The sequence below is a fragment of the Cyanistes caeruleus genome, chromosome 5, assembly GCF_971803275.1.
Source record: "Cyanistes caeruleus chromosome 5, bCyaCae1.hap1.1, whole genome shotgun sequence".
NCBI classification, from domain to species: Eukaryota; Metazoa; Chordata; class Aves; order Passeriformes; family Paridae; genus Cyanistes; species Cyanistes caeruleus.
The window spans coordinates 46,131,191-46,144,435 of record NC_141705.1 but is presented as its reverse complement, the minus strand read 5'-3'; the positions used below and the strand labels follow the sequence as shown (position 1 = coordinate 46,144,435).

The following is a 13,245-nucleotide window of genomic DNA, read 5'->3' as shown; positions in this document are numbered from 1 at the left end:
CCACCTGAAAATTTCTTTGCCGTTGACCTTCCCAAGGCAAACTTAGGGAGTGATGCTTCCAGCAGTGAACGTGGAGACAGTTTTCCTGGCAGTAGAGAGAGTAAAATCAGGGAAGTGAGTCTAAGCACATCTGTTGTAAAAGTACTCCCTGGCATTTTCCATGGCTGTAATGAATTGCGCAGATTTGGGATTCTTCTTGTGGCAAAAAGAATCCCAGCGGTCACTATTTAAGAGCCCAGTCTGATGTGAAATTAAATGTCATCGGTGTCCCTTAGACTGGAAAGTATTAAGCATTTAAGCTAGAGTCTTCTGGCCATGACCTTAGCAGACAGCTGTTCTCAGAGGCTGATTTAAATGCTGGATTTTTGTTTGTGGTTTAGGTCAATTTTAAAATTAGGCTCTCCTAGACATAAGAAGTTAAATATGCATGCTAATATTTTTCATTCTTATTTTATGGTTCTTTGTATATTTAGTCCATAAAAGTAGGGAAGCTGCAGCATTTCTTATTTTCTATTAACTAGTGATAAGGGTCCAGAATTAAAGCTAAGTGCAGCCTGTTTTTTTCAAATAACCTGGGATTCAGATTCTGATCAGTGGATATATAAAGAACACAAAAATTGTGAGATTCTTTTATTTCTCATATATTTTGATCATATATATATATATATATATATATATATATATATATATAATATGATTTGTTTGAAAGTATGATAGCATTAAATTTCTTCCCTTCCTCTTTTTCTCCCAGATTTATGTTTATTTCTTGCCAAATGCTTTTGATCAATATAACTATTTACCACAACAACAGGTTTTCAATTACACACTTGACTGAATTTGAACTGCAGCAATTACTAGTATAACTAGATAAAAATTAAACCACTGATCTAAAATCCCTATTTAACTGGAGTCTGGGAACCAGTATTGGGGTTGAAATTGCTACACCACTTTTTCAGATAATCTGCCGTATTTCAAAATGTACAGATTAAGTCTCTAATAGTCCTGTTCCTTCCCCTGCAAAATGGAGATGCCTATCTCCTTTTAATTGAAGGAAATGAAGCTGGAGGTCTGCACCTGCCTATTTGAAAATGTGGGAACTGAAGGCCAAGCGTGCTGAAGTATTGTGTTGGTTTGTTCAATGACTGCTGTCTGCTGAAGAGCACTGTGTTATTCTTAATGTTGGATTTATGCAGTCTGACAGTTTCTTACCTTCCTTGGGAAGCAAGGAAACAACTCTTTTCCACAAAAGAAACCCAAACCTGAATCGTAGATTCGACACCAACAATTTCTCCACCTCGGTTGGCCAAGGCCGCACACACAAAGCAAAATTAATTTACATTGTATTTTGATGAAGGAAGCAATATATGGTAATTATGCTGTGTGACCTTTCCCAGTCAGTATATAAAAGCTATATAGAAATAAAAGGCAAGTTCCTAAATAAAAGCAAAATTCCTATTTTCTTTGGTAAATATCTACTAAATTTTATTTAAAATAGATCAAGTAAAAAGATGTTATAACCTCAGACTTCCACAATTTGAAGGCAATAACATTAATTTTGTTAGCTGATGCTTAGAAGGGCAAAAATGTAAAGTGAATAAAGACGTACTGATTTGGATCTCAAGAGAAGTAGAATAAAATGTTTTATTTGGGCCTACACCGCTTTACAAGTGATTTCTGTTTAACTGCAAAAATAAATCTTTGAATTTATGGAACTAGCATTTTATAGCTGATTATTCATACCTTTTCTAGCTCCAGACTGTACTCCTACCTTATTTTCCCCTAAAGCCAATTCTGTGGGTCATGAAGATCTTATTTCTAAGCTTTTTCAGACTTTCAGTTTGTTTATTTCATAGGAGCTTCTGAAACTGTTGCTTTGCATAAATGATGCAGATGAATACAAAAGTGACTTTCATAATTGTAGCTACCAATAGTGTACAAAAATACAGTTAGATTTTTATTTCTGAGCTTCACCCACAAACATTCTTCATTGCATTGGCTGAAACAAAATTTATAAGATAAAATTATTAAAAATAGAAAAATGTAAGAAAATGGAAGGGTCTAATTAAAATTATGTGGCCTATTGTTCTTTCTATTGAATGACCCTTTACAGATGGCACAAGCATTTGTGTGCTTCTCACTGACTTCTTTTTCTGACAAGCAATTTGTTTTAACCACTGTGTGGTAATGGGTAGCAATGCACAAATATAGCAATGGATAGCAATACACAGTGAGAGAAAACAAAATATACGTACTTCTGTGAATACTCACAGAATAACATGTGAAAAAAGCAGCATCTGTTCCTCTCAGAGCAAAATAACTTGCTTCAGCTTTTGTTCTGTTGCAGAAGTCAGAATTTGTATAAGAAGAATCTCTGTGCAGAAGCGATAAGAGCCGCCAGCAGCCGCGCTGACAATGAGAGCGTAACACCTACTGGCAACAAGTCTCTGGTAACTACGTTAATGTGGAGTGGAGAGGGAACCAGGAAGGATCAAAGGAGTGTTAGGGATCCACTTGAGATTATCCATCAAATAATTCACATCTTAAATACATTAAATAACTGCTAGAGTCATCAAGTGCTTTGCTGTGAACCCTAGTTCATCTTACCTCATTGTTATCCCTCAAAGTTCACAGCTGCCTGGATGTATTGCAACCATTAGCCAGTGTTATTGTTAGCTTTGAACACCACAGTTGGGGAACTGTGTTCTAAATTGAGGAAATGGCAATGTGATGACATGGCATATCACACAGTTATTTTCACAGGAAAGTATGCCCTCTGTAAAAAAAGCCTTCTTGGGAGCCAAGTATTGTGTGTGCTACATGAGATGTTGAACTCTATTTTGAGGCTTGATGAAATTAAATGTCTTGTATTAGAAGCTGCTGCCTTGTAAAGAAAAACAACCAGGATTTTATCAGGCAGCTTGGTAGGATATATAAAGTTCCAGTTTTACACTGGTGTAGGTAAGAATGTTGACGTGGTCTGGTTGTACAGGCCTGTGGCTGTTGTTATTTTTGAAGATGTATTTAGCCCTCTAAGATCTGGTTTAAGAACCTGATTCTGACTGGAATTAGACTAACATTACACTGCTGGGTGATCAAGTTGGAACTTGAAGTTGTCAAGTGACATTTGTGGCATCTGTGGCTACCTCTGTGCACAGTCTGAGACTCTTGGAACGGCCTCCAATTGCTTTAGTGAGAGTGTCTGGCAGGATTTGTGGGTGGGTAGCCACTGACATATGTTGGTAGTACTGAATGGACTTGACCCTGCTACGGCACATTGTTCCTCAGCTGGTCAACTGCATAACCTTATGTATGTTTTATTATCAGCACCTTTCCTTCAGGTATTGGACAGCAAATGAGCTGAATCTTGGCAATGCCATGATTTGTTCACAGCAGAGGTAAAATCCACAGTATGCAAAATACCTGAGGTACAGAAAAGCAGAAACTTTTGTTGGGACTGAGGAGAGTTCCCTGCGTGGGAGCAGTGCTCTAGGAGGCCTGCAGCCCATCAGCTCTGTCCCCACCTTCTGTTGACCCTGCAGTTAATGCTGGTCACCAGTGACATTTTTTGCTGAATGTAAGGTAACTAAACAGCAATGGACTGAATCAACAAAAAACAAATCAAGCTTTTACATCTATTGTACATTTCTGTTACATTTCACTATGCACCAGGAGGTATTGAATACATTAATAAAGTAATTTATTGCAATTTATGGCTTGTTGCACACTGGAAGAGGAATTCACTGACCCTTTGCTAATTACTGGTGCTTACTCAGTAATGGATTGCTGTGGTTTCATGCATGTGATTTTCTCTGTGCTGATGTAGCCATTGATCGTTAAGTTCACCAGGGCTTCATGCATGCATGCACTCAGGTTAGAATATCTGGAGTTGCCAAAAAGCTGTGGGAAGTTGTCCATTCATACTATTCACTTCAAGTAGGTTATTGGACAGCTTTATGTAAAAAAAAATAAATAAAAAAATGTTATACTACATCAGGGAGAGAATATATCAACATCAATGATCTCAAAAAAGGACTTTATATTGGGGCTGTATCTTGTGTATACACAAGATACAGTTACTTGTACAGTAACGGTAAGGAGCTCATGAATTCCACTCATTTGGTAGTCCTCACTGCCACTGCTCATTTATGAGGCTGATGAGAGGGAGTGCAGAGGCTTGCTTGTTCTTGCCTGTCTAGGTTGATGTAGAGGATAACAAGGCTTTGTGCTATCACACACATCAAAAGTTAGGTATCATGATACTGAAATTACACCTACAAATCGTCTAAGCATCACTCGCTTTTCCCTTCTTTTCTGCCAGGTGATGGTGCAATTAGCTGAGGGTACAATTAGCTGAGGGCATGGCTGCATTATTTTTTGACATTCATATTAGAGTTCCATAAGCCAGGCCCCAGTTAGTCCTACTGATATGTATGGCTTGGTAAACTCCTGCATGTGCCTGGATTTTGATGCTATTCTGAGACTTTTCATCCACCGAGTGTTTAGCTTTGCACAGTCAATTTTGCAAATTGCAAACATATTTTGCAGAACTGTGTGTAGCTGAATGTCCACCGGGAGTCAGTCACATGTGGGTTAGCAGCTGTAAGAGCACAGATTTTACATAAATTTACTGATGCCTAAATAGGTGCACCTGCTGCACGTGTATTCTATCCACATAAATCCACCAGTTATCCAGCTGGACCCCTGAATCTGTCAGTCTTTTTGCTGGAACATCTTATTTACAGATGTTTTCTCTTCTTCAGCATCTCTGCTCTGTAAACCTCCCCTCTTTACTGTTTTTTCATCTTTCCCTCTGTATAATTTCATCACAGTGCTTTCATCTACCCCTGTTTTTTCTGTTTTCCCCCTGGTCCTTTCAGCATGTTCCCCAGAGGGTCTCATCTTCTGACTTGCACTGTCACTGTGGTGTGATGGAATTGCAACCTGCAGGAGATGCTGAGAGCCAGGAAGGGAGGCTTTCTTCCTTCCCTGTGTTTGACACAGGTTTCTGCTGTCTGGATTCCTGCAGATATCTTTAGTGCTTTAAAAATGGCCCTCAGTAAAATGTAGAGGGTTGATTTTCATGAACTTTTGTCCTTGCCATTGGAAATGTTGATTTGCAAGGCGAGAGAGTTGGTAGTTCTTAGCTAGACTGAGACTGTGCGCTTTCCAAAGAAGGACTGGGACAATCATCAACTCAAATGTTTAATTACCTGCAGGGGAAGGGTCATCCCAGAAGCCAGGATGACCCTTTTCCCTGTTCTGTGGTTGGTGTGTGTGGCCCTTTAGTTTGCCTCTTGGGTTTCAGAAAACCGATTCATTTTTTATTAATTTGGGCTCTCCATATTTTGTGCATATTGTATGTATTTGCAGTTTGCTGTTTTTAAGGAGGGTAACAGTTCTCTGGAGAGTAAAGCAGTTGATCTAATTGAGTGTGAGACAGCAGATCCTCATCCTGCCTGTCCTTCAGAATCTGGTGAGTAGGATGTCCTTCCTTATTAGATCTACCTTCACCTTGTACCAGCAGGAGCAGTGGCTGCCAGAGGAGACAGAGAAATCCAGATTTTGTTTCTGGCAGAACCCATGTTTGTATTGATATGAAGAGACTATTCAGCCCTTCATTTTGCATATTGGTTGTGAGAAACCACACTTACAACAGTGCTTTCACACAGAACAAGCCAAAGGTTTCTTGTGATAGAATAATATCAGATGTTTGCATTAAAATAGACCTTCAGAGCTTTGCAAGTGAAGTTATGCCCATCATATTGTTGGGGAATGGATATCCATGGAACAGAACACTTTGACAGTCCTTATTCATTCAGGCAAGATAACTGGAAAGGTGTGAGGAGTCCAGGTTTAGCCCCATGCCAGCAACTGCAGTTCTGCTTTGTGTGTTAAACAAAGTGTTTGACGGCTTTGGGAGTATTTGGTGTTCGAACAAAGATGAGATGAATAGAGGAGATGCGCCTCTTGTCCCTGGTCCAAAGGCAGCAGGTGGCACAGAAGTACAGAACAGGCTTCCATGGCCCTCAAATTACCAGCTGAACCACTCTGAATTTTAGGAAACAGTTGGAATAATTAGGAAATTGTTGCCTTCTAGGTGGCAACTGGATCTCAATTGCTCAGATGGTGAGAACTGATGTAGAAATAGCACCCTTAGACATTTGTTTTATTTACCATCTATGCTTCCTAATTGCAGAAGTTTATTAGAGAAACCAGTTTGCCTCAGCCACTTAGAAATATGCAAATACAAATGTTTGAAGATACAAACATCCAGACAGCTTGCAAGATTTTCAGAATTGCCAGTCCTGTCCTTAGGCATATATTGAGCAGTCACTTTATTCATCAGCAGAAAATGTACCTCACATTTACTTAGATGCAATGATATTGGGAACATGTGTAGAACCTTGCTATCCAGCAAAGGAAGACTGATGTTTCCCATTAGGAGACTCTGTTTTCATTTACAGCTTTATCGGGTGCAGGTATTGGAACAGAAATTTCCCATGACAGGTGTCTGATTTTTTCCTGAAAATTTTAGCAGAAGATATTCCACTCTCTTAGACAAGATCAGTAAATAAATTGGTAATTTTTTTAACATGTTAAAGAGAGTTCTTATGCCATTCCAGTGAATAATTCTAATATCTTTTGACTTTGAAGCAGAGACTTTAATTTTGACAGGCAGGTAGTTTTGGCATGCCTTTCTCTGTTATGTATTAAAATAGAAAACCATGAATCTAGCCTAGGACAAGTAATTTCTTAAAATCTGAAGCAAGTTCTTGACTTTGTCTGTTTTTTTTATCTTTTGTTGTGCTTTGGTATTGAACCTGATTCTGTGCATTCTTTCATAGCTTTCTTCTCTCAAAGCTGCCACTACATTTCTTTTACCTTAGCTGCTGTGAATCTTTTCACATGGCTTTCAGTAATACATATCCATTTTCTCCAGAGGAAGAACAGCCTGTAACATATGACAAAGCAGCAGAGACTTGTGCAGAAGAGGAGAAAGAACAAGGCCACAGAAAGGAGGGTCATGTTGGTGAGAAATTGCATCAATCCACGGGAGCAGCAAAGGGCTCTTTCCAGGCTTCCTGGAGCATCCATCCCAATCCTCTGCCTGAAAGGGAGCCTTGCAATCTTGCCCCAGCCAGCCTGCTGATGCAGCCAGACTAGAAGCAGTCTGTGTTTGAATGGGAAAAGGAGGAAGTCAGCGAAGGATGGGAACTCACAAACACTGAAGCAACACTCATTTTTTTTCATTAAAATCTGCTTTAGAAAAAACCTGCCATTATTCAGAACAAAACAGAGAAATCTTTGCCACTCCTTTCCTGTCATCTCTGCTTGGAAGAATTACTGTGAGGAACTTGTTGGCAATGAGTGCTCTATAAGTATCACTGCTGCTTCATTAACTTCATTAACTGCCTTCCAAAAGGTCACTGGGAAGAAGATAGCCAAGTGGGTGATTTATTAGTGATAAGAATTTGCTAAGGGAAGCTTGTTGCAAGTAGTGATCTTTCCACACACAGAGTCTAGAAACTGCCTAGAAAGTGGTACACAAGGACAGCTGCAGAGAGACAGGAATGGAGGAGAAAAATTAGTTCAAAATGGATCTAACTATTAAAATATTTTTAATGGACCCTATATGCCTCTTCCCAGTGCCGCTGACAGACCAGTGTAACTTGGATTTCACCTGAGATATTCTTGTGTCTAGCAAGCACCAAATCTTGGCATTTCTCAGGTTTTATGTACTGGAGGATGGTTTGCAGGCATGTGTTATTAATGATGGGCAGCATTTGAGGGGATAAGTGATTCATTCATTTTTTTTCCCCCAGTCTGCACTGGTCCTCCAGAGCATAACAGGATTACTTGTGGGCTGAGGAAGTGTCCGCTTTCATCCCTGTGGAGAGGCATGTGCTAGAGCTGTCCTTGTCTTACAGAGGTGTGCCTGGTACCAGACCTGGTCCATTATATAGGACTGAGTGTAATGACAGAAGTCCAGCCAATTGCTGTTCCAAAAGAACAGGATGAGTGGGACAAAACCACAAAAAAAGCCATCTCGGTTTGGACTGATTTCCACTCAACTGATTTGTGCTGCCTGTTAAATCTGAGGGAACAACTGGAAAACTGAACCAATTTCTCTTCTAACTGGATTTCTAACACCTCTCAGGTTGTTTACTCTCTTGTAAAGCTCTGTTGTATGCAGGGATGAGGTCAGCTGTTTATAATGAGATTAACTCTGTTGGTGAGAGCATGGTGCTGATAACACCAAGGGTATGGGTTCAATCCCTGTATGGGCCTTCCACTTCAGAGTTGAACTTGATGCTCCTCGTGGGTCCCTTCCAACTCAGAACATTCTGTGATATCAAGTGATTTTCACCAACTCGTCTTGACTTCCTAAGGACATTTTCAGAACGTTTTGGAAGATACCTGGACAGCAACTAAATTACTAATAATGATTTTATTATTTGTAGGGGATCTCTCAGTCCTCTGATTTTGAAGCCTGCTGTTGTAACCTTTAAACTCTGCTACAGTGCCCACCACTAATGTTCCTTGTAATTCATAAGATGGATAATAGTGGCAAATGTTACTAATTTCTGTGTTTACTAGTCTGCTTTTCTGAGTTCTTTTTGAATCCTGACAGAAAGGTAAGGAATGTTGTCACTTTTTCACTTTTTTATTTTATTTTTTGTTTTCTTTTTTACCAGCTCTGTAGGCCAATATGGGAAAGAGTATTGAAAGGCTCTTACCTCTTATCCAAAATAGTTCCACACTGGAGTAACTTTGGGAAATCAGTTTTGGTTTATGTCAGTGAAACTGTAAGAACACTGAGTCCAAGTTGTAGGAGTTACAGAAATAGTAATGCTGGTTTTGTAGAGGGTTGTGACTTATTTAACTTCTAAAGTGATTTTTGCTGGTGGTTTTGAATTGTTGAGTCTGTTTTCTAACCACATCAGTTCTGGATTCAGAACAAACTTGTAAACTACACATTTCCAGAGCTTAGTTGGAGCTATTATCAGTGAAAACTCATTCTCTTGAGTGAATGGTAACAAGAGTACTTCCGCAGAAAGAGAAACAGCTGAGATGTGTTGGCATCCTAAACTGTTCAAGAGCAGGCAACAACTGTGTTGAATCATTAGGATTTGGTAGATTTGATTTTAAGTCTGATATTGTTTAATTTCACTGACATTGTTCAAAGCATCTAGTTGGGACTGCCTGGTCCTTCAGTTACTGATCTTCTGTATTTTAATGTGAAGAGGGTCCAGGTCAAAAGGCCCCGAATCAAAAAAGTATTTTGCTCCCATGAGAACTACACAGTAAAAAGACTTTGATCCCTGCACTTTGAGTTTCTCCGGTGAAGTAGGTTTGTGTGCTTAAAATGCAAGTGTTGTGTCAAATGGCAGTCAACATTTCATTGGAAGCTTCCCCAGTCACAAGAAATAAAGATTTGTAACCTTGAATCTTGAATGAATAAAGATGTTTCAGACTCCTTAAAAATTAGTTTGCTATTCTGTCCTGGGGTTTTTTTGTTTACCTTGCTTTCCTTCCAAGGATCTAATTTTAAATTTGATAGTGTTCTTTACAGAATAAGATAGGGAAACCAAGCTGAATTACATGAATTACATGTTTTTGTAATTAAAGCGTTTGGAGTTTTAATTATTTCCTAAACTCAGCTCTAAACTCAAAATAATCTTTAGTGTAAAAACTTGAAATGATATTTCAATACAAATATAATATATTTGCTTTATTTGTATGTTTGTAAAGTTATTGATTTATAAAATAAAATTTAAAAAAAGACAAAAATCCTTGGTGTCTCTCTTGTTTTAAGAGAAGAGAGTGCACAATTCTGTTTTCAGTTGCCCCATGTCAGGTAAGTTGAAAGCTCCACTGGTTTCATACAGCCCTACAGTCTGTAATGTGTTGGTGCAGCATGTGCGGGTATCACAGGTTTCTCATTCTCTGCCCAGAGAATCTATACTAATGAGGATTATCTACTGCAGCTCTCATGTTGATCCCAACTTGAATACGGTAAATTTTCATTTTTATTTTATTTATATCCTCCCATAAACCAATAAAATCCATATTTTTTTTTTCTCACATTTTAAGGGACTCTTAGGAATGCTGATACTTATCAATCAGGAAATATTATCCATGGCTTGAGAATATGTTTTCAAATTGGTTGCCAATATGTTCTTTTCAGGCTTTACATGCAGGTCAGTTAAATTAAAATAGTTGAATCCTGGAGGTTGCTCAGCTTCTTTTGCTGAACTTTCTTCATCAAAAGTGCTTCTTTAAATTATTAGAATTTCTGTGTATGTAACAAACTTAGTATTGATCTTAAATCCTATTGGTATACTCTGACTTTAAAAAATAAAATTACCCTGTGCTATATTAAGCTGTAAAAGCAAAATTTAGAAATATTTTGGGAGGAAAGCTTGACAAGTCCAAAGTGAAAAAACCTTGAGCCATTTTAAAGAACAAAGAGACTTTGTTTAGTTCAGGAAATCTTTATTGAAATTACCATTTCAATCCACTAAAGCTATATTTTCATTGTAAGAAAGTGAGGAATGATTCATGCTCATTCATAAGGGACACAGGAGATGCAATGGCTCCTAGTCATAGAACTGCATGACACATCTACTTTTACATCCCTTTTTCAGTCACTTGCAGCTTTAAGGAGGTTTGTCTGTTCAGGCAAAAAAATTTTCATCTTGCTAATCTCTTTCAGAATGAAATCCTTCCCCCTACCAAAAAAATTAAAAAATAATAAAATTCTATGGAAAAAGTAAAAAGTTATTCAGAATGGGAATAATTAGGGGAAGCCTATGCCTTCTCAATATATATCATGTTTTTGTCATATTGAGAGTAATTTTATCTCATGTTATTTCAGGGTGATGCCTACAGAGTCCCGTTAGTCTTCAGGACACACTTGGTGTTATTGCTTCACTCCCTGATAACTGGTCATCTTTATCTCTGTGCATGTGGAAAGGAAAGAAGTTAGTGGCATTAGAAGCCTCCCCCAGAGCCCAGGAATGCACCCCAAACACAATCTGCGAGGGTGATAGCCTAATTTGGCTTATGTTTCTCTGATCTTTTATTGAGACTTCTGTTTAGTGCCAGTTTTGATGTGGACCAGAACCAGCTAATTTTGTGAAGACCATTCATCATGGGATTAACTTTCAGGCACTCACTCCTCAGTACCGAGGTGGACTAGGTTCAGACCCATGAAAAACCTTAGTCCCTTCTAGCCAGATCCTTAATATCCTGCAACTCCAAGATTTTGGAACTTGGCTTTTGAGGCAACTGCTGCAATAATCATGTATAAAGATGCAGAAGTCCTTTTGCAGTGGCTCTGTGGCCACTGTCACCTCTTCCTCCTCAAGGCTGACAATTTTAGGTGTTACAACCAAAACATCTTCTCCTACTTTCTCTTTGGAGAGGATGGTTGTGGCTTTCCATTCTATTAGGTGTAAGCTGAAGCTAGCCCAAGGCCTAGAAGGAATATCTACACTTCATAGATCAAGACCCTGTAGTCTGGCAGCTGTCTGTTTTCCAGGTAAGAAGTTAGGGTGTCATCTTCAAGAGGAATTTTAAGAACATCTGAGTCCTAGAACTGTTTTTACTAGTGCTCACTGCTGTGTGACACTGCTAGCTTTACAGGTATCCAGTTTTATACCACATACACTGCCTGAGCTTTATTTCACAAATAGTCTTGTCTGTGTTACCTCTAATCTGTCCCCATCAGCCTGACCCTCACTCTATACTCACTGTAGTTTTGGGACCCTGTCTGACAGCCAGTTTGCAGTCCATGTTGCAGTATTGACTTCACCCGTGTGGTCTTTATCCCAACCCATTTGGACTGGCTATAAAAGAAAGTCAAAAGATTCCATGTAAGGGAATTACTCACTTTTATGTGAGCAGATACTGGAAACAGAACAGCTGGAACCCTGGTCCAGTAATAAGTTCCCTAGGTATTAGTAGGATGCAAAAAAATGAAAAGAATACTTAATAATTTTTAAAATAATTCACTGCTCTGGGAACCCTATTGATTAAAGACAACAAGTTTTATCTGCTACATTCAGTCTACAAAACAGTATGCACACCTAAATGGGCATGACCTTTGTTACTGCTAATTGCACAAAATAATACATTTGATTATGATGTAATAAATTGAAAGAATGCACAGCTGATATTTCATGAGTCTATTAACAGTAGTTAATCATAACACAGTAAACGTAGTGGAAGTGTGCTATGTATAAATTCATAATTTCTTCACTGAAGAAAGAAATAGACATATTTACACCAAGATTATAAAGACCATTCTACTGTTTACTTCTTCTTCACAAAAGAAAGTTGGACCCAGTTCTGTGCAGCCTTTGTTCAGTGTGTGTGCCTGTAAGTAACTTTAGAAGAAACATGTATTTTAAATGGCTCTTGAAAGACAACCATTTGAAAAAAAATCAATAAACTAATACAGCCAGATGCCGAACATCTCACTGGAGACTAAAATAACTAATAACTATGGGAGATTCAAGGATCCCTACAGCATTTGTATGAAATAATAATAATAAAGTTCAAACATTTCCGCTGACCTTAGTGTTGCTCATTAAGGCTTTTAGCAGAGACCTGGATACAGTTGCATTTAAGCGAGGTGTTTGGAATTAAAATACAGATAAAAGGAAAAAGGTTAATCCAGGTCAAGGGAACAGACCAAAACTGGGATTGCGTAAGATTATAGAATCTTTCCTCATTTCTCCAATGGTCAACAGCAGTTAGTTTTAAGTAACACTCTTCCCTGCAAAATCTCTTAAATGAGCACCTAAACGTGGTATTAACTGTCCTTTCTGTGGGAGTTGTCAGTATCTTTAATCACTATACAATGGTTTTTTACCTCTAAGAGAGTTTTGTTGGCCTGAATGCAGAAATGTGCTGAACACTACCTTCAGCAGACAGAGATATATAACAAAGCCCCCCCTGTTGCTTGTTGTATGTTGCAATCCTAGTAGTTCTTTTCTTTTTTCTCATACCAAATATCTGTATGAATTGCAGGAAGAACATCAAAACACACTCTGAGCCCACTTTCGTAATAGAGAGGCAACCTTGACCCCAGAGCTGAACACTACCAAACGCTGAGGCAGCTGGATCTGGATCTTACCTTGGGGCTGAACATAAAAATAAACCAAACCTAAAGTCTTTGTCCAGACAGTGATTCACTACTCTTCTTCTGCATCCCATATAATGTTCCCTCAAAATGCA

At 38.6% G+C, this 13,245-nt stretch overlaps 1 protein-coding gene across 2 annotated transcripts in view; it reads left to right on the top strand.

Annotated features, from left to right (window-relative positions):
- The window catches only part of EGF (epidermal growth factor), a 58,622-nt gene extending 48,830 nt beyond the window's left edge, over positions 1–9,792 (top strand). The window contains exons 23-25 of one of the 2 annotated variants that reach the window (XM_023924733.2): positions 2,345–2,447; positions 5,371–5,473; positions 6,941–9,792. In XM_023924733.2, the coding sequence (XP_023780501.2) occupies positions 2,345–2,447; positions 5,371–5,473; positions 6,941–7,164 (430 nt within the window). In that variant the 3' untranslated portion in view covers positions 7,165–9,792. The remainder of the gene's footprint in view (positions 1–2,344; positions 2,448–5,370; positions 5,474–6,940) is intronic. The other variant, XM_023924734.2, reaches the window with a different exon arrangement.
- Positions 9,793–13,245: the final 3,453 nt, after the last annotated feature.